Here is a 19,937-nt window from a genome sequence, read left to right on the forward strand (position 1 = left end):
ACCCACTCCTGGTAGGCAATAAAAAGTTCTACTGGGTTCACTTTGTATTAGATTTTTTCCTGCTTCACAAATGTAGGCAGCAGCTTGACAAAGCCGTGGTGGCAATTATTTTACATTATTATGGTATCGGTATCGGCCGATACTGCACAGCCAGGTACCGGGTATCGAGGCCAAAAAATGGAATGGGTGCAACACTACTAAATAGTACTAATTTACCAACCATAAGTATTAAGCTTTGCATTTCCTTCAATACCAGATGATTTTATTTAAATATTTTATCTCTACCCATTGCCTATTAAAGGGAATGTGGGTATATGACTGCAGTAACTAATTTCAGGTTTCATAAGATAAAAATAGGGAACAGAACCAATATTTTACATTTGTTATATATGTATATATTCCTTTACAACTGAGTACAAATGCAGGGTTTAAGATTATTCTTCTTTTTTTTATCAGTATTAAATTTAGTTGTTTGGCTAAAATAATATCCATGTTTAATATAGGCCCACTAAAATGTCCAAACCTAAATCTGGTTAAGATTCTTTGACAAGGTATGATAGTCACTGCCCAGAAGCTTTTTCCATCCATCTGACAAGACAAAAACTGATGATTTATCGATTTGCAAAGCTGAAATAAGATTGAATGGTTTTAATAAACCTCTACAACTATTCAATTTTCAATATGCATATTCTTCATCGGTAATGCTTTCTTTTACAGTATGTCAGTAACCATGTAATACATTGGTAATAACATAGGAAGTTACACTATATTACTAGGTAACAAGAAATACTTTATAGAGAATTTTGGTAAGTGCTGTGCTTCAAATTTAAGGCAGGCAAGATAAACCCAGGTAACTCAGTCAATTCATCTACAGCAATAAATCAATGTGTTGTTATTTAGTAAAAGGCAGTTTATTACTTGGCATATAACAGAACACCAAACCTAGAATACAGCAAGCCAAACTTCATAACTACACTCTTATTTATATGTAACTTGAGTTAAGTTTTATAATGCTACATTTACCTGATCATAGGATACAATTTACTTTGTAATATGGTGGTAGGTGGTGGCCAATAATAGAAACCGTTATAACCTAATGGTAATTACCCCCAAATATCTCCATTGTTACATAGTAACATACACTTGTAATAATTACATGCCAGTAATAACTTAATTTTTGGGTAATTACCACATTTTTCTTGTTACCAAGTAATATAGTGTGACTTGCTGTGTTATTACCATATTATTATATGGTTATTGATGTTCTGTAAAATAAAGCGTTACCGTTTCATCTTTGGTGCTATGAACTCCTTTGTGTTTGTCTGTCTGTTCAAATCCCATTAGAATTCACTGACGTTTAAGATTACGGTGTCACAAAAATAGAAAAGTTTGAAAAGATATTAAGACTTTTGCAATGAACTGTATGTCTGCTTTCACATGTACCAAACAGTCAAAGCCTCGAGAAAACACATTAGGCTGTAGCATCTCATGCTTTTTTATGCATCAGGTCCTTCAGTTAACTCTGCAAAACATGCCTTCAGGCATGACCGGCCTGGAAGTCACACCAGCTATCTTATGCCATCAACCTGACTGCACATGTGTCACATGTTGACAATAGTCCCTATTACAATCAGTTTGTGCAATAGAATTAGAGAAGTGATCTTATAGCAATTTTAGATTTGTTGAGTCATTAACTGATGATTTGTATGTTGCTGCCATGGGTTAAGTGTTCAGTTCTGCAGCAATCAGAAGATATTAAAAATATGCAAGCAATTCTATTCTGTCTTTCAGTAAGACCTAGACCATTAGTTTGATGGACAAGAATGTCAAGCACACAAAGCCTCATTTCTAACTCTTTTGCATTTGCAAAACAAAGAATCCTCTGTTGTTTTTGCTGGAATTGCTAAAGTGGGCGCATTTGCCTTCAAATGAACAGTCACTGTAGACCATATGACAGCATGTGAGCCAGAAGTCTAACAATGAGAGCCACATAACAGGTATTTGTGTTAGTTTAGCATCCCTGTATCCATGCTTCTGAGAATTTTCTGCTTAGCATCCATGGTGTTCTGTACATGTGATAAAAAATAAACTTGGGACAAATGGGCGTGGGACCGCTGTGAGTGTTGGTGGTGCGGACGCAGTGCTTCTGGCCCCGTGTCTTCTCCATCTGTCTTTTTACTCTCCAGTGCAAACCATGTAGTTTCCCTTTGCTTTACATTTTTTTCTTTAAATTTTTCAGAAATCTAGGTTTGCTTATGATCTCTTTTACATGCACTGGTTTATTTCATACTAAATCCATTTTCTCTCATTTTTACTTGCATTATAAAGACAGCACAAATCAAACACTAATAATGACTGATTATTTGCAAGCTTAGCCAGTGTGCACCCACTGGAACGAATAGCCATGGTCTACTGCAGCTCACTCAGCACATCTCAAACTTGGCTGCTTGGAACATCAGTTTAACCTAGTAACATTTGTTCTCTTTATTGTTTGGAATAATAGCTCACTGCCTGTTCTTTATGAGTATACTGAGTAAACTCAGTATAAAACTCTTTCACATTTATATCAAAACAGTTCCCCTACATCTCTGTTTAGAAATCTATGACTATGCTGCCCTGCAAGAGAGAGTTAGGCCGGAGCAGGTCTGGGAGCAATGCCAGGAGCAGCGAGCCAGACACAGTTAGCCACCAGGGAGTTTCCAATCACCTCCCTCTTCTCTGCTCTCATTTTTTTTGTTGAGATAGTTGAGGGCATGCTCTACAGTATATGTCTGCTTCCTTTAAACCCTGGTGATTGGCTTGAATCTTACATTTTTTGCTACAGTTTTCAAATGAAGGCAACAGTTGGTTGCATGTTTATCAATATATACACTACGGTAATTTTCTAATAATGTCTTTGCAATTTGTAGATATATTGGTCCATTACATAACTTATGATGTCAATTCCTGCCACAGTGTTTGTCTCTAACGCCATTCTAAATGCATTTATACATAGTTCAAGAGACAGGAAGTGATTAAAACACTCAAGGAAGTGAAATAATAAAACATGCTGGTAATAATAGTTATTGATGCTTTCAGCCAGAGTGCTGTCTGCCTTCCATATACAGTCCTTTTAAAGTTAGAACATTTCAATAATGTAAAAAAAACGAAGATGTGATTTGAAACAAAAGGTTGTCTTCGTTTGGTTAATGAAATAGTTTGAGATAGACCAAAATGAATGAATGAAAACTGCAATATATTTTTTCTTTCATATGTAATAAAATAATCCTTGTTCCTCTTTTTTTTGCAAGGTTTACATCATCAAAGTGTCCTGGAGTGATGGGAGTACAGAAACCATTTACAGGCGTTACAGCAAGTTCTTTGACCTCCAGGTGAGTAATTGTGTTAGTATGTCATTGTGTGGCTCTGGTTAAATTCCTGTACTTATCCACATTTGGTCTGTGGATGACCTAAACTGCCTGCAGGGATCAATGGAAAATCTTAAATTAAATTAGTTTAAAGTCTTAATTTAACATGCAAACCCCAAAACACTACACTTCTCTTATTCTGAAGGAAAAAAACTTCTATTTCAAATGCAAGATGAGTGTTTATATAGAGCCAGTCATACACAAGGCAAACAAAAGAGAAACATTAACATAACAAAATCGGATTTTGAAGAAAAAAACATAAAAACATACAGATGGTAAAATGTAAAGTGTTAAGTCTCAGCAGGATTTTTCAATCATAAGTTTTCGTAAACAATATTGTTATCTGTTCCTATTAGAAAGAATCAATAGTTTATGCACATTTCAAGGTTTCAGGGAGTTTTTTTCCAGAGCTGAGGAACACAGAAACTAAATGTCTACTAGCCTTGTTTAATTCTGATTTTAAAAGTACTGAATAAGCAGGTGTCTGAAGAGCTGAGAAACCTAAAAGATTTAAACTTTACCAGTAACTCAAAAACATATGTTGGCTCAGGTCCATTCTGTGCTTTATAGACCAATTACAAGGTTTTACAGTTTATCCTTTTATGCATAGAAAGTCAGTGCGATGAGTTTAAAACTGAAATGGTATGATCCACCTGGTGTTGGTTAGAGTTCTAGCAGCAGCATTTTTGATGAGCTATAACTATTGCGTCATATTTATTTCTAAACGCCTGCTAGCAAAATAAACATGCTCGCATGTATGTTAAACTACGTCTATACATGGTTTATCTACCACCACACAACAAAATCAAAAAGTGACGCTTTCGAGAACGCAGCCATCTTCGAACTTGGCTGCTGGATAGAAAATAGTGCTTGCGCTTAGATCCTGAGCACGATCCTAAGCATGCGTCGGAGGAGCTGGCACTTACTTTTGGAAAGTACCGTAAGCTTGTATGAGCGATGCAAACAGCAACTTTTAAACAGAGCGTGCACGAGGAGAAATTGGCTCATGCATGTTCTCACATGCATTTAATAGGCGTTCCCTCTCAGGAGTTGCTACAGGGTTGTGCATGTGCATCCTTTTTTTTTCAAAAATTCGTGAAAATCCTCCACTATACATTTAATCTTGGACTGTAGGTTTGCACTGCAGTTGGCATGAAGAAACTTACCAATAGGATGCTTGTTGGATTGAATGTCAATGAAGTAGATGCCCATCCATGACCCAGATGATAGTGATAGATGTCAAATTAAATCGTTTGAAGCTTTAATATCAAGAGCCAATGCCCTATTCTAATGCATTTTTTCCCCCTCTACACTATAGTTCTTACTAAAGACAATTGTAAAGTTGGTAAAATATTCCCATAAAGACTTTAGTTAACTTTATAACCCTTCTTCCAAGACGAGTTGAAGCCGCTGTGGCTGATTAATATGAGGCACTGTTGTATGAAAGGCTGTTTTATTAAGAGTGAGATCTCATTAATGTTCATGTATGTATTATGGAAAGTATTTATAATGGAAAGTGACACTTGGCACTAAAGTATTTGAGAGACCTCTCCATCATAGAGGCAGTTTCTCTCTTGCCCCACCCATAGAACACCACTAATTAAACTGTGTGAGAGGACTGAGAAAATATCTTTATTGAAGTTAAAAGAGAGACATTGATGAATGGAAAGACTGCACTGATGGCCACAGAAATGTCTGAGTCATTTGAACATCACGGTTCTGCCAGTGTGTGCTTTGCACAGGGGGAAATTTTATTAGTATCAGTTCCCTTCTTCCGTTGAAGGTAATGGATCTTTAGAGGCCAGCTGCATCAAAGCTCTGAGAATGTCAGCTGTAAATCAGCCCATATTGAGATTGCTTTACTGACCAGCAGACAGACAACCCCAAATAGTTTCAATTTGCATTGGAGTCATGCTATGTTTCATTTAAGTCTCTGAAGCTGCTAGTATAATGTTAAACCAGCGACAGTATTTCATCACTAGTTGCATCCATTTGATGTTTTTTTTTCTTTTTGTGCAGAGTGATAGATTGTTATAACTCAGGGTTCCTCAATTGTGGCGTAGGTACCACATCTGCTCAGGTGGTCAGCTTTGCTCGGGGCCCCGCCCCTGCTGATGAAGTCACAATATCTAAATCTACTCTTGAGTTTTAACTTCTTATTATTTATATTTGCCATTATTTTATGTTTCTTTGGTGACCTAAAGTAGTGGAAAGTAGAAAACAATCATTTTCATTCTAGAAGGAAAGTACTGTGTTCAAAGTTTGGCTGAGTTCTGCATTTTAAAAAGGTGATAAAAAAAGTCTCATCTCTTCTTTGTAATGTTTTTATGAAGATGAGGGCAAGGGAGGATGAATGGAACATATTTCAATTTGACTTTCATGGAGATTTTAAAGAAAGGAAACAACAGTTAAACTACTTGTAGAAAATTAACAGTCGCTGTTGACACAAAGTTAAAAGTAGTGTATCTTAGTATGGGTAACTGGCCGAGCTAAAAAAAAAGGCTAACCTGTTAGCTACTGAGCACAGCTAGGCACAGGGCTACCCAGCTCTGCTCGTTTATACCATGGTCTTACAGTTACTTGGGTCACCAAAAACAGATGTTTTCAGATTTGTTATCCATCAGGTAAAACTCAATCATCAGACAAACTAACACTAAAGAAGCTCTTGACTTGTCACACAGATGATGTTAAAACTAGTGTTGCGCCAATGCCATATTCTGGCCCCGATACCAATACCCAATACCTGGCTGTGCAGTATTGCCCGATACCATCTGTTTGAAATTGATGTGTTTGTATACATATATGAAGAATTTCATACTACGAGGATGTAAAATAATTGCCATCAAGGCAATTATTTTAAATTTGTCAAGCTGCTGCCTACCTTTGTGAAGCAGGAAAAAGACTAATACAAAGTGAATCCAGTAGGACTTTTTATTGCCTACCTGGAATGGGTTGACAATAGTTGAATAAACCTTTGGCTCTCAAAATGGTATCGGTTCCCTATTTGTTGGTACTCGCAGATGCAATACTAGTTAAAACTAATAAAAACAAAAAGTTTAAGGCGATAACATTGTGTCCTACTATCTGCTTTTTTGATTCACTCTCTGTAAAAAAATAAAAGCAATATTTTTCATCACAATCACTGAGTCCTGGACCGGCCATTTTTGCCCACATATAGTAACACCTCACTCCTGACATCTTTCAGCAGTGACGTCATGGTGCGGTAAGCCTAGCTACTAGACATATCTGCAATCAACAACAATTATTTACGATTTTGAGAGAATTTCACCATTGAAATTCATGAGAGCTATAGTTAAACTGACAATGCCCATGTGCATGGCAGTTGGATGTTGTAATACATCGGATAAAAGCAAAAAGAAAATTTGTTATTTCACCTTTCCCATTCATGATCCACCACCGGTTCATCGTTGGATTACCAACTTTAAGAGGAAGGATTTGCCATCGAACTTCTGGCCAGAGAAAAAGCAGGTCATTAAACCATTAAACTCTGCTTTGCATAGTGCACTGGTTGTTGCACATCATGGATAATAGTACATTGTGACAAACACCAGATACAGCATTTGGACTTGATCAACAGCCGATACCACACTGTGATGTTACAAACCAGTAGGTGGCAGTAGTGTTCTTTAACAAACGTGGATGTCCCCGGTAAAGCACATTCAAATGAAAAATATCTTAATTAAAAACAGTTATCACTTATGGAACAGTAATAATTTCATATTTAAAGTATCTTCAGAAGTTTGTATTCTGAATGTGACTGGACTTTTCCTTTATAGAATAATTTTTGACACTGCAGTGATGGATTTTTTTTAATTAATTTTTTTATATTACCTCTCTTGATATGTCACAATTACTGTCATTGAATCTGATGGTATTGGCAGAAGTATTTTTGGTTGGGGTTTTCCTGCCTGACCTCACCCCTACCATGCTATTCTTATGCTTCCTGCTTTGTTGACTGTAGTTAGGCAAAGCAATATTTTCAACCAGCTGTGGTGTTTTGATACAAACACTGAAAGTCGCTCACATTTGACATCAGGCCAGGTGTCTGGCCAACACAGTGATGCTAGACTGAAATATGTAACTGTTCTCGATAACTGCCTCTTCGTCATTTCCTGTCATCCATCTTTTCTGTTGGTTTCCTAGCATCGCTCTGACTAACTCTTTAAAATGGTACTCTTTTTGTTCAGCAGAAATTATTAATAGTAAAGAAAGGATATGACAGAAACTGAGTGAGTCACTAACTACAAAAAGTAACCAAAGCTGGAATAAAAAACCTGATTGTTTATATGATTTGGTTAATAAGGTTTTATCATTTTACTGAAATTTTATGTCACTGACTATTTTATCTTTATTTTATTGCTTGTAGTTTAATAGAAATTGGCTTGTACTTTTCTATTTATCTGTGGAGGACTTACACAAAATAGTAAAGCATTCTTAAATGTTTATGTAGAAGGTAAAACTGGCAAAAAGGGTTCAACTGTGTGTTAAATTACCTGTTGTGTGAAGATCAAAGATGATAACAAGCAAATATTGGATGCAGTTTGGGGGGGGGGATTTAAAGCAGGTTTGAGCCACAAAATATTTTTCTCACCAAAAACTTATTATTATTATTTTTTTAAACCTTCAAGAAATCTAATAAGCAGTGACCGAAATAGAAGATTTTAATAGGCTACTGAGGGCAAGGCAGGAATCAATGTGTACTGAGGGGTGGCCAAAATTGGCTGGCAACAAAACCAGTTTAGGGGGAATCTACACTAATCAAACTGGACCAGCAGAAACCTTAACATGCAAAAAAAAAAAGAAATCACTGAAGACAGGGCAGGTATGTTAAATAACCCCTTGCTAATAAATTTTAACACATATTTGTAAACCTAGGCTGTCTAAGATAATAATGTAGGGTTGTTTATCTGTTGTTTATTTGTTATTATATTGAAGACTCATGACTGCAGATGTCTCCTTAAAACACAAAAACACATTCTGAAAAGAGTATGGCTTCTGTATTTATCTTTAATACATTGATGTGAATAGATAATTACTGCATTTTTGTTGTCAGTTTAGGGTCAATATTCTAGCAGTTAAAATGTCAAATTGCTGTAGTTAGGACATTCCACTGCTGCCACACTTTGGTTTAGAAGGGGAACCGCATGTTTGAATATGTTTAATTATGTCCATAAACTAGCTGGTAGTGGTGGCCATTAAGTGGAAAAGATGGCCGTGGCCATCTTCTGTCCCCAACCTGCAGATAAGCACTAATGAGTTCTGGTGTCTGGATCTGAACATACGTATTTATGAACTACTAATTCAAAGGAACAAGATCGCTTTCTTTTAAAGAGGGATTACAGAGTTTTTCTAGTGATACTGCCACCTGTGTCCAAATACAGAACTACAGCTCCGTTCTGCTTGTTCTTTTAGCTCGCGTTCATACTTAAAAAAGTTTATTATGCTTTTTTGAAAAAAAAAAAAAAAACTATCTTGAAAGCCTATCTTGAATATAATGCTTCGATTGTTTCCTACGTTGGACCTATTTAACATGGATGTACTTGATGCTACAAATAAACTTGCTTTGCCTAGTTCCACAATAAACCCAAAGTAATTAAAGGAAATGGGCTACAGGCTTATAGATGAATTGCAGCTAAACTACTAAGTCTAGTAACTCTCAGTCTGTTTAAGACTATGTTTTAGTTGCTAAAGGTCAAATAAAAAGGCTATTTTAAAGATTTTCTTTCAGTAAAAACTTACATAATGTATCCTAAATTTGATGGTATTAGACTTTGGAAGAACATGCATTTATAAAAGCAGTACTTGTATTTTTGCTAATACCAAGCCTTATAAGTTACACATTGTCCCTATAAGTATTTAGTGAATGATGTATGTGTTTTTTGTATTTATAAACAGTTTCAAGTTATATAACTGGCAGGTTAATTTGCCAATACCTCTGTCACATATTCCACCACGATACATGATCAAAGGCAAGGCTACAAATTAGTAAGCTTGTAATGCTGTACAATTTATTTTTTATTTAAAAGTAAATTAGTTTTTTTTTTTCAAAGCAACGTATTATGATTATTACACACATTTGGGAATCACTCCCTCACAAAGTAGATCTCATATCAGTTCTGCAATAGGACAAACACTGCATCCATGATGCTTTAAACAGCTAAAGACCTTGCCTTGGAGCATGAACAGTCTATGTTGTATGCATGACATAGATTACATTTTGCAGGAATGTTTCTTTCTGTCTCCAGATGTCTTTTTTTCTCCTTTGAGTGGCTCTGATTACAGAGTAGATACAAGTTTTAAAGTAGACACCGAGACTGGGATATGTTTGCACTCCCACCCAAACACATGGGAACAATTACACTGTGTGGGGCATTGGATCCTCTTTGTCTCTGTCAGGCTGTGGCTGCCTCTGTGTTTATCATGGCATTCCTAAGGTGATGTTGTGTCCCTGACTAATATCCGACTCTTTAGCAGATGCACTTTGAGTTTAATCATTTTTGCCCAACATACTGTTTTAGAATTTTCTCTCTTTTACCACTTGATTTTTTTCCAGAGCCCTCCATTTATGATTTAGCCTACAGATTTCTATTTCTTGGTTTTATTTTGTATGGCACTAGTGGCCTTAATATATTTGTCAGTAGACAAGAAATGTGGGGAAGACATGGACCAAAGGTTTCCAAGTCTACATTTAAACCCAGGACGGCTGTGTTGAAGACTCCCTGTATAAATATTTAGATTAAATATAGATTTTGAAGTTCATTCTGAACAGTGTCATCCCATCAGTTAGTATTTCAGGTAAAAAAGGCATCCAAAATATTCAAACTTAATTATATGAGTTTAGGTTGGCAGTTACAATTCCATTTATTTCTAATCTTTTTAATTATTGCTTTGACTGTAGATATGGACACATTTAGACAAGTAGATTTTGTCTTACTTTTAAATACTGAGACATATAAGCCATCATTAAATGGGAAGGTCTCTTGTGTTTTCCATTCTGAAGAAAGACTTGCTGAACTAACTAACCTTTTGAGTTATCTTAAGTATTAAAATCTAAGAACTCATAATTATATGTATTTTGGTGTCACCTTTAACAACTTCTATAAGCAAATGTTATTACCTTGAATAACAACACTAGAAATGCCATTTTACAATATTTTGAGAATTTATTTATTTATCTTTACAATGATATATCACTTTGTGTGTGGGGTTCCATAACAAAATGGATTAAATCCATAGTCTGTAATTAACTCAGTGGGTTCAACCATATCTTCAACTTAATTTTGAAACCCTTTTTGCTTAAAATTTATTAAAAATAAACAAAGGACCAAATTATTTTTGCTTTATTTGTTGAAACTGCTGATATGGTGGGCATTTATTTTTAAATCTGGAGTTTCCAAAGTTTGTAGCCTTATTCGTGATATGTCTTAAAGGTATATTTAGTTTATAATTCACAAGAATTTTGGAGAGGGTAAAATAATTCTGCTATTTTTCTGTTATCCATCCTCATTTACTCACTAGTTTTGATGAAATCTCCAAAGTGTTAGCCTTATTTTGATACCGAAATTATTATTATAGAGCCTCTAGCTGCTAAGAAAAGAAAAAAAAATATTTTATTTCAAGTACAGACTTCAAGAGAACCCCTTGGTGCTTAAAAGGTTAATCTTAAAGAAGGGTGGATCTTCCAACTGTGGACAACAGTTTTACTTTCCTGTAGTATTCCATAGGGCTCATTGGATGAAACCTGCATCCATGTGATCCTTTGCAATTTAAAATAGTATATACCAGATGAACAAAATGTACATGGTCCTAGAAATTCCTGCAGTCTAAAAATAAATCAGATACCAGTCAAGATTTTGAGGGTACCAGTGATGGAAAGAATGGAAGCAATCTTCTAATAACTGGTTAAAGCATATTGTAAGGAACTTTGCTTTAGGCCCTTAAATATCTCTTGAGCTCTCCATTATTTAGTAGCCAGGGTCCTGTTGTGATTGCGTCAGTGTGTCTTAAAAACCATGAGAAACATAAAGTGTTCTCCACACACATGCTGGTTTTGTTTTTTTAAGACCGATACTGATTATTATAAATCACTAACCGATCCCCAACATGTGAGATAAAATCTTTTTGTCAAAGCTGATGTTGCTTTTTCTTTCTCTGTTAGCATGCTAAAAAGATACACAGGTCTTAATTTTAACAAAATAAAGAAATATTTACTAACAAATCAAAGAAAAAAAATGAACAATGTTTATTAAATTAGGAGAGCCACATAGCATGCACGTTAAAGCATGGCTACTGAATAATCTACTTACAGTACACATGAATGATGCCGAACGAGGTCTGATTTATTGGTCTATTGCTAACAAGAAACTCTTCAAATTTAAAATTTTACTATTTCGTTTCAGTATTAATGGTATCGTTGTTATTAATACATGCAAGGTGTCTTTTTAATATTTAAACATTTAATAAATGTCTCAACTAGTCAGTATGTTGGTTGTTGCTTTAGAATGACTATTAAATGAACACAGTGTTTTCCTTACAGTTATTAGTCAAGTTAAATCCCCCCGTCGACACTCAAAAAAACAAAAAACAAAACAAAAACTATAGGTATCTGTAAGGCTGGATTAAATCTTTTTAATTTTATTACATATGATGGCAATATTCTTTAGTCCTACAGGGTGTTATAGAAATATACTATATTTAATTTGTTGTCTTTGACTTATGTGTCAAAATTTGAATAGGTTAACTTTGTGGTCCAACATTCTTTTTTTCATATTCTTATTTTAATTATTCTTTTTTTTTCATTGTCTTATACATTTATATGTATTACTTAATTAATTTCCTTTGCATCACTGCAATGTACCTATTTGTTTTCATGTACAACAATGAATTGTCTTGCTACAAATAAACTTGCTTTGCCTAGTTTTTAGGAAAGCTTTTTTTTTTTACAAAGTTTCATAAAGAATTATTAATATTAGTGTTACTATTAAAACATAGCATTTGTGTACCTTAGTAGTTATTTATTTAGCTGAAAAAACTACACAATTCATTTCAGTGAGACAATAATTAAGGGTAGGATTACTTTTTTTTTTTTTTATTATTAATTGCTGTAACAGAGGTCAAGAAAAAAAAGACGAGATTTAGAGCCACGAAGAACCACATTTCATTGGGATTTTTTTTCTTTTCTTTCTGAGATACGATGGAAACAGAAATATTCCACTATGTCAGTGGCTCCTGGCTGCTAACAGCGCCCATGACTACAGCAACATATGAAGCCCAGTGGTAAAAAAGAAATACCATCTGGCCAGAACATTCCTGCCCCCATTGGCCGGATTTACTGTAGCAACTGCTGATTTATAAAAATTGACTTCCTCACCGCCTGCAGCTATCCTGTTTCATCAGCCTGTAATGTGTGAATGTAAATACTATCTGTGCTAATAACTTTTAAAACATTTTGGAACTTTCAGATGGAATTGCTGGATAAATTCCCTGTGGAAGGAGGCCAAAAGGACCCAAAACGCAGAATCATTCCATTTTTACCAGGTGAGAGTTAGAAATCTTTATAACCTTTGGATATGTGCCACTTCATACAAAACTTAAAATCCTTAAATTTGTCTTCCATACAAGATGGTTTCTTTATTTTTATTATCCCCACTCTATCAGAAATGCAGACATAAACTACACAACACAGACTTATTGATAACCTTTAAACAAACAGGTATATATTTTGTCAAAATTAAAGGAAAAACAAAAAAAAGCACAAAAGTACCACCCACCAGAACCCCCCCAAGGACAATTAACCCTTTAAAGCCCGATCCAAGAATAAAACAAAACAGAAAATTACTTTTTTTTGGTTTGAAGTCCTTATTTGGCCTTTTAACAAAATATGTAAAAAGAAAAAACAGAAATAGATTTTTGATATTAATAATTTATTACTATGCGATAAGTACATTTTTTGTGTAGTCTTCTGCCCTCTGTTATCAGGTATATCTGATTGTGTACAATAGGATTTTGAGCAAAGTTTTTACCATTAAATTATGCAAAAGGTGTCAGACGCAAAACATTTCAGAAACCGTATGTATCAAATACGATACATTTGGCATTACAGGGTTAACACCCCCCCTGTGACCTCCTTGGCCAATCCAGTGGGAGGGATCAGAGCCACCTTTTGTCCCCCCTAAAGGCTGATTTATGCTTCGAAACTTGGTCGTCTGCGTAGGTGTCGCAGTGAACGCAGAGACAACCCCACCCCCCCTCGCGAACACTCTGCTGCACCTCTCCCAAAATTTTAGGTGACTGCAGACAGGAGGCCTCTGATTGGTCAAATCTACATCTGCTCTACTCATACGTATTTCCTGTTTGGTGTCTCACCGCCTTGTTTTGTTTGTATGACTGCCATTGCGGAAAAGACCGAGGTCACGAGAAAGCTGGGACCCTTTTTCCACCTGGATCCTCCGCTCTTTTTCGCCTTCATGCCCCTACGTTTTCGGACAAACTTTTCCCCACTTCCTCACCGCCTCGGCTGTATCTACACCCACAGCTAGTTTGTAATTGTCCCCCTTGTGTTTTGGCGTGTAATAACATAATGTAGACCACGCTTCAAAATTGAGAATAAATCAATAATGTCTACGTCATATCTGCGACAAGCTCACTGCGACACACTGCTGCGGGAGTATAACCAGCCCTTAACTCTTTGTTAGACCAACAGTACAGTCACCTAAGTGCTCCACACCACTAGTTAAAACTGAAGAAGCCTCTTGGATGAGAGGCAAAGCGTCTTCTAGAAAACTTGGTGTCCAGTTGCCTAGACTAGAACTAAACTGAACTTTGTCCAGCTTGACAATAACCTGGATGACTGAGAATCTTCACAGATAAAATCATCTGTATAAACAGAAGTCACGGGCTGTACCTCGAAAAGTATCTTTAAAAAATTCCGTAAAAGTTCCAAAAATATCCATTGGACTTGGTTTCCAAAATTTGAAGACGTTTCGCCACCTCTCCAGGAAGCTTTCTCAATTCAAATGTGACATTTGTGACATTTGAATTGAGACATTTGTCACATTTCAATTGAGAAAGCTTCCTGGTCTTGTCTTAGCCTTACGCTAAGTAAAAGGAATGGTTACTCTCACATCTTTTAAAAAATAGAAGTTATAACAGTGCTTTCTGTGTACTTGACCGACTTTAAATCCTTCTAAAAGGATTCCTTCAAGGAAAGGAGAAAAAAAAAGGCCTAATCCACAGACTCCACCCACATGTCCCCCACCACGCAGGCATGTGATGGCTGGAAGGAAAGTATTTTTTTAAGTCTAGGTCTGGAACTCATTGAGAGAGGTCATAGTAAAAACACACCCCAGATAAAATGTTTGAGCTTTGAAAGAAGGAATTGGGATAAAAAAAAAAAAAAAAGCTTAAGTTTTTCTTTATTTAAACCTTAAATTAAGAGATTTTCTCTGGAACTTATGCCTACTTTCTGATAATTCTCCTTTTAATCTCTTCAATTTCCCAGAGAAACTACTTTTTGTAAATCTGATATATGCTCCTTTCTTTCTGTTCTTTATGATGTTTACTCTTCTTGTAAGCTTTTAATGTAATATTAGAGAATAATGTACATTAAGTTCACCAATAAAGCAGGATGGAAAACTAAGCTTATGGTGAGTGACTCAAAAGGGGAGGTTTTGAAGAATGTGAAGGCTCAGATCATAGATCAGATTACACCTTTTGTTCCAGAGGGTTCAAAAGTAAAATTTGTCAGAGTTCCTCACGTTTCCTAACAGCCACTAAAGTCATTTTCTACAACGAGAGTATGGAATGAGGTCAGCATTACCCTGCTCTGATGTCTGGTTGGTTAAAGGCATTGATACATTTATACTCTTTTAGTATCTCAAGACACGAGGGGGAAGGTTTTGCTGTCTATGTACAGAGTGGACTGTTAAGAATAATTAGCTTTTTGGTTTGTTTTTTCAGCTTTTTCAACCTATGGCTTGAATGCATAATTTTTTTAATCGATGAACGAGCAAATGAATGAAAACAAAGAAGTGATTACAAATTGAATATAATGTTAGATGGTTCCCAATCAATTTATTTTGGATTTACATCTGCTCCCACTTTGCTTTACAATATAACCTAAAAAATAGAAAAATTAATAGCTTTATTGGTGTACAAAAGGGTTAAAAAAGGTTACTCCAAGTAACTTACAAAGGTTGTAACTGGGGAGCCTTTTTTGATACCTAATCACGAATACACAGAGCCAGTGTTACACTGGGTGTTGATGGAGATATTTTTTATTTATTCTATTTAAATGTAACATTTATGATAATACAATTCATGCAAAGCAACTTTATTTCCATAGTGAATTTCATGTTTATCTTTATAGGAAAATAAATAATAGATTGTCAAAAGAGGTATTAAATATTAAACTAAGAAAAATTATCCAGTACAAAAACCTTCAACAAAGATTGTTGCCTTCGACTGAATGATTAAAGTTAGGTAATCTAGCAATCAAGACAAATACATCTATTGATATATTTCAAACATGTGTTCATTTTTATGCTATGATATTAATACGTGTTTCTTTTACTATTTACATATTCCACAATTTTTGTCAAATTCATTGTAAAAAAATAAGTCCTTCAACAATGCAAGAATTAGCCTTTCAGGTCATTATATCAATTGGAAGCATCAATGTGATATGTAGTAAAGTTAAATCATTACAATTCTTTTTCAGGATATCTAATATGGCATTTTGAAGGTTGTGCAGCAAATCTGTCATGGAGACCTTCCAGGCTCCTGGTGGAATGTCTGTCTGTGCTCATTGGTCTGTTTAAGCTCAGTGTTGATATCCTCCATGATGTAGATGATGTGTTTATTGTGGTAGTTTTGGCATGTTTTCTTCCGGTTGAGATGATGGCTGCAAGTAACGACTATTTTGCAAATAGATTAATCTGTCGATTATTTTTACGAAGAATCGATTAATAATCAGATAGCCAAAGATTCCCTTTAGGAAGATTTTTTACGAAATTAAAGTAGGTGAAACTAAATCTTTTCCCCTTGAGGAGTTCTGGATAGAGCATATTGACAGACATTTTGTTTTAATCTTAAATGCAAAATGTTTTTTATATTTAATAAGTGGGTTGCTCTGTCAGCTAAAGGCATGTTTTAGTTTCTATACTCAATTTAACTATTAATTGATTACTAAATTAGTGGAGGTTTATTTTAATAATCTATTAATAACGTTTAAAACGATTAATTGCTTCAGCCCTAGTTGAAATAAAACAAAATGGACAACTGTTTATTTACTTTTAACACAAAACGATTCAATAGACGGATTATCATTGCTTATAAGATGCATTAACTTTTTGTCAAACGAAACCGCCACAACTGAACCTGTTTGTGCTTTAAGCAGAGCGTTAACTCTTTTGTTGGCCTCATGTTTTAATTCAGGATTTTTATTAGTCGTAGATATATTTTAGTAATAAAGCACACTATGGATCTAAATAAAAAAGGTTTTTAACTTTTATTTAAACAAAACTTTATAGTCTTCTGGGAGTCTGTTGCAGATAAGAGGACATATGAACTAAATGCTGCTTCTCCATGCTTGGTTCTGGTTTTAAGGATGTTTATAGAGCATAATTTCAGCCTTACCCAAAGCAGTATATTATTTATGGTTTTGCAAAGAAGCAAAAACTCAGACATTTTGGTAGAATTTTATATAATCTTTCATTAGAAATAAAGGGAATATACAGGGTTCTCACCAGGATTTTAATCAATGTTTTTATAGGGACGGGGAGTTTTATTTGTATTTATTTATTTTTTTTTTTTTCGTATTTTTAAAGTTCCTTCTTTGCTATCTTTTTTAAGTTAAGGTAATTTGCAGCAGTTTGAAACCTTTTTTTCGACATCTGGATGGAGTTGCTGACATGGAGTACTCCATGCCCTGATTGGTCGGCTTTTCGTCTCAGTAATTTCAGACACCATGATGATCCAACTCTTAAATCTTCAGTCTCTTTTCATTGGTGATAGAGGTGGATATGGCTCGACTGTCTGCTCTCTGTGCGTTCACTCTGTCTTCAAGTATAAATTATGTTTTTTTCCATCTGCTTTTATTCCGTTTTGAAATCTTTTGTCATTTTGTTTAGCATTGAATCAGTTCTTTACACCACCATCTCCAATATCTCATCTTTGATTACATTACCAAGTCCACATGCAGCAGCTCTAATTCCTCCTTTGTCAGCCAGATTGATAACCTTTAACCAAAAAGCTATATCATATGTGTTTCTATTTGTATTTCCTTGATGAGGATGTGTGTGTATGTTCTTAATCTGATTTGAACAATTTGATTTATCCATAGTAATCTGTCAAGCTAAATATGTTGATGGCTTGAAGCCAAGTGTGAAGCTAATGAAGAAAATCTGAGATCCATGGTGGAAAAACGTCCAATAAATTGATTCAAAGACAGATAAGATTCAAGTAGACCTTGAAATACAAAATGAATGTGTTCACTTACACAAGAGTGGCATACGGATGTAGCTGCAGAGTTGATTGATGCATGAGTAAACTTCCTTATTATTACTGATATTATTGATAGCAACGCTAGTTTTAGTCTCTCCAGTCTAAGTACAGATTCCATAAAATGGCCACGCTATTATTTAAGCCACAGTGTTCACAAGTGTATGAAAAAAGATTTGACCTGTATTCTGGAAATATGGTGTTTCTACTTTCCTTGAGTTTTATCTAGTCCCAAAGAAGACATTCTTGAACTTGTTGACTATTACTGGCTATATCTATTTTTTTTTTTTCTAAAAAATAAATATTCAGATTCAGACATGATAGTATCAGCAACAAAAAAATCTACTTGAAAATGCATAATATAGCAGGGAGTCTGTTCATAAAGAGATCAGCTTAAAGCCCAGCTCTTTGGGTAAGAGGTGAGTAACACTGGCCTTCTCTGTGTTGCCCTTACTGTAAGTCTCTTCTCCTAATGCCTCAGTCTTCCAAGGGAAACAACACTTGTTTGATACCTTTGGTCCCTGCTGGCGCACAGATTAGACCATAAAGTCTAGCCTGTCTCTCAGCCATGGCTCCAGGGCTCTGCGTCTCTCCTCCCCCAACAAGCTCTTTTCATCGGCTGCATCTACGAGCTGCCTTGCATACAAAGTGAGCAGTGTTGAGTCAGTGCTTCTCTCCTGACCCCAAAGAGCTTGGAAAACCTTCAAGAACATGTTCTCTTTTAAGAAGGATGATGGGAAAAATGAGAATGGAAAGTAGGAGTGCAATTACTCATGATGACTTAAATATCTTTAGTATGTGAGGGATGTGCAGCTACCTCTTGTCTGTTTTTAAGGGGAAAATGCAAAAAAAACCCAAAATTTTTTCAGATTTTGGATTGGTTTTGTCTACTTTTGGTTCCAGGTTTTTTTGCCTTACCTAATGAATTAGATTCATAGTTTATTGAATCTAAAAATGCCTGAGGAAATCGTATTTTTTATATGTATATTTTGTGTTATGCACAGTTATCATTACTTCATGACTTGGGTCTTTAGAAGGGAATTAGGTTCATTAATCAAAAAATAAGGACCCTAATTTAGCCTTTAATAAAGGTAATCATACAAGAATGTCTGTTACATGGTCCATTAAAGTCAGGGGTAGAACGAGATATTTTCCCATATATAGTTTATCATAATAATTTTATTTTTTTCTAATAAAAAAAGTGAAAGTAAAGAACTTTTTTAAAAAGCAAAGCTAATTTCTTTAAAAATGACCATCTACTTTTTTCCCCCCATATGAGCAGTTAGCCAAAGTATTTGCATAAGCTTATCTTTTATGTATTTAATCAAATATTATTTAAATCTTCTTTCAAAGTCTGAGTGTTTTCTACTACATGCTAAAGGACAAAAGGCAGTATATTTGAACTGGTCTTTGGTTAGAGAATTGCATCTTTTGATATAAATACAAATAGTCCTGATTTGCATAACATTGCAGAAAGTGCGTCTTACAAATACGTATTTTAATCTACTTGGACAGAAAGCCTCCTGAAACCAGTATTAGGACAGTATTGAAAATAACTAAATGTATCATTCTTATCAAAATGTATGAAGAGCAGTTTGAAAAGTAATCTCCTTACTATTCTGAAATGAAAATATGCAAAATAGAAAATTATAAATTTTTTCACCAGGATGGTACAGAGATGGCAAACAGTTAATACATTACTCAGCCAAGCTCTCTCTGTTATGGCATTTCCTGTGGTATTGTGACTGTGTCTGTTAAGACTAATGGACTGCTGTTTGAGTAGTTAATAGTGGGATGGATTGCACGGCCTGTGTGTGCTGTAGATGACTAAATATGTAAGATCTTAGAGCTTGTCTCTGCCTTAAAAGTGCATAGTCACGTTATAATGCATATTCTAGATTTGAACACCAGTAACACACTCTTGTTGCATTGAAGATTTTTCTCAAAGACATTAAGGGCCGGATCTATCAAAGGTTTGCGTGTATAAAAACGTGAGCTATTTCACTGCGC

At 35.1% G+C, this 19,937-nt stretch overlaps 1 protein-coding gene across 4 annotated transcripts in view; it reads left to right on the plus strand.

Moving 5' to 3' along the window:
• Positions 1–19,937, plus strand: part of sh3pxd2b (SH3 and PX domains 2B) — a 47,288-nt gene that overhangs the window by 1,145 nt on the left and 26,206 nt on the right. For all 4 annotated transcript variants that reach the window (XM_015404895.1, XM_015404903.1, XM_015404909.1 and 1 more), the window contains exons 2-3: positions 3,291–3,371; positions 12,890–12,965. In XM_015404895.1, coding sequence (XP_015260381.1) covers positions 3,291–3,371; positions 12,890–12,965 — 157 coding nt within the window. The remainder of the gene's footprint in view (positions 1–3,290; positions 3,372–12,889; positions 12,966–19,937) is intronic.

This window comes from Cyprinodon variegatus, unplaced genomic scaffold (assembly GCF_000732505.1).
Source record: "Cyprinodon variegatus isolate N-32 unplaced genomic scaffold, C_variegatus-1.0 Scaffold36, whole genome shotgun sequence".
Lineage (NCBI taxonomy): Eukaryota > Metazoa > Chordata > Actinopteri > Cyprinodontiformes > Cyprinodontidae > Cyprinodon > Cyprinodon variegatus.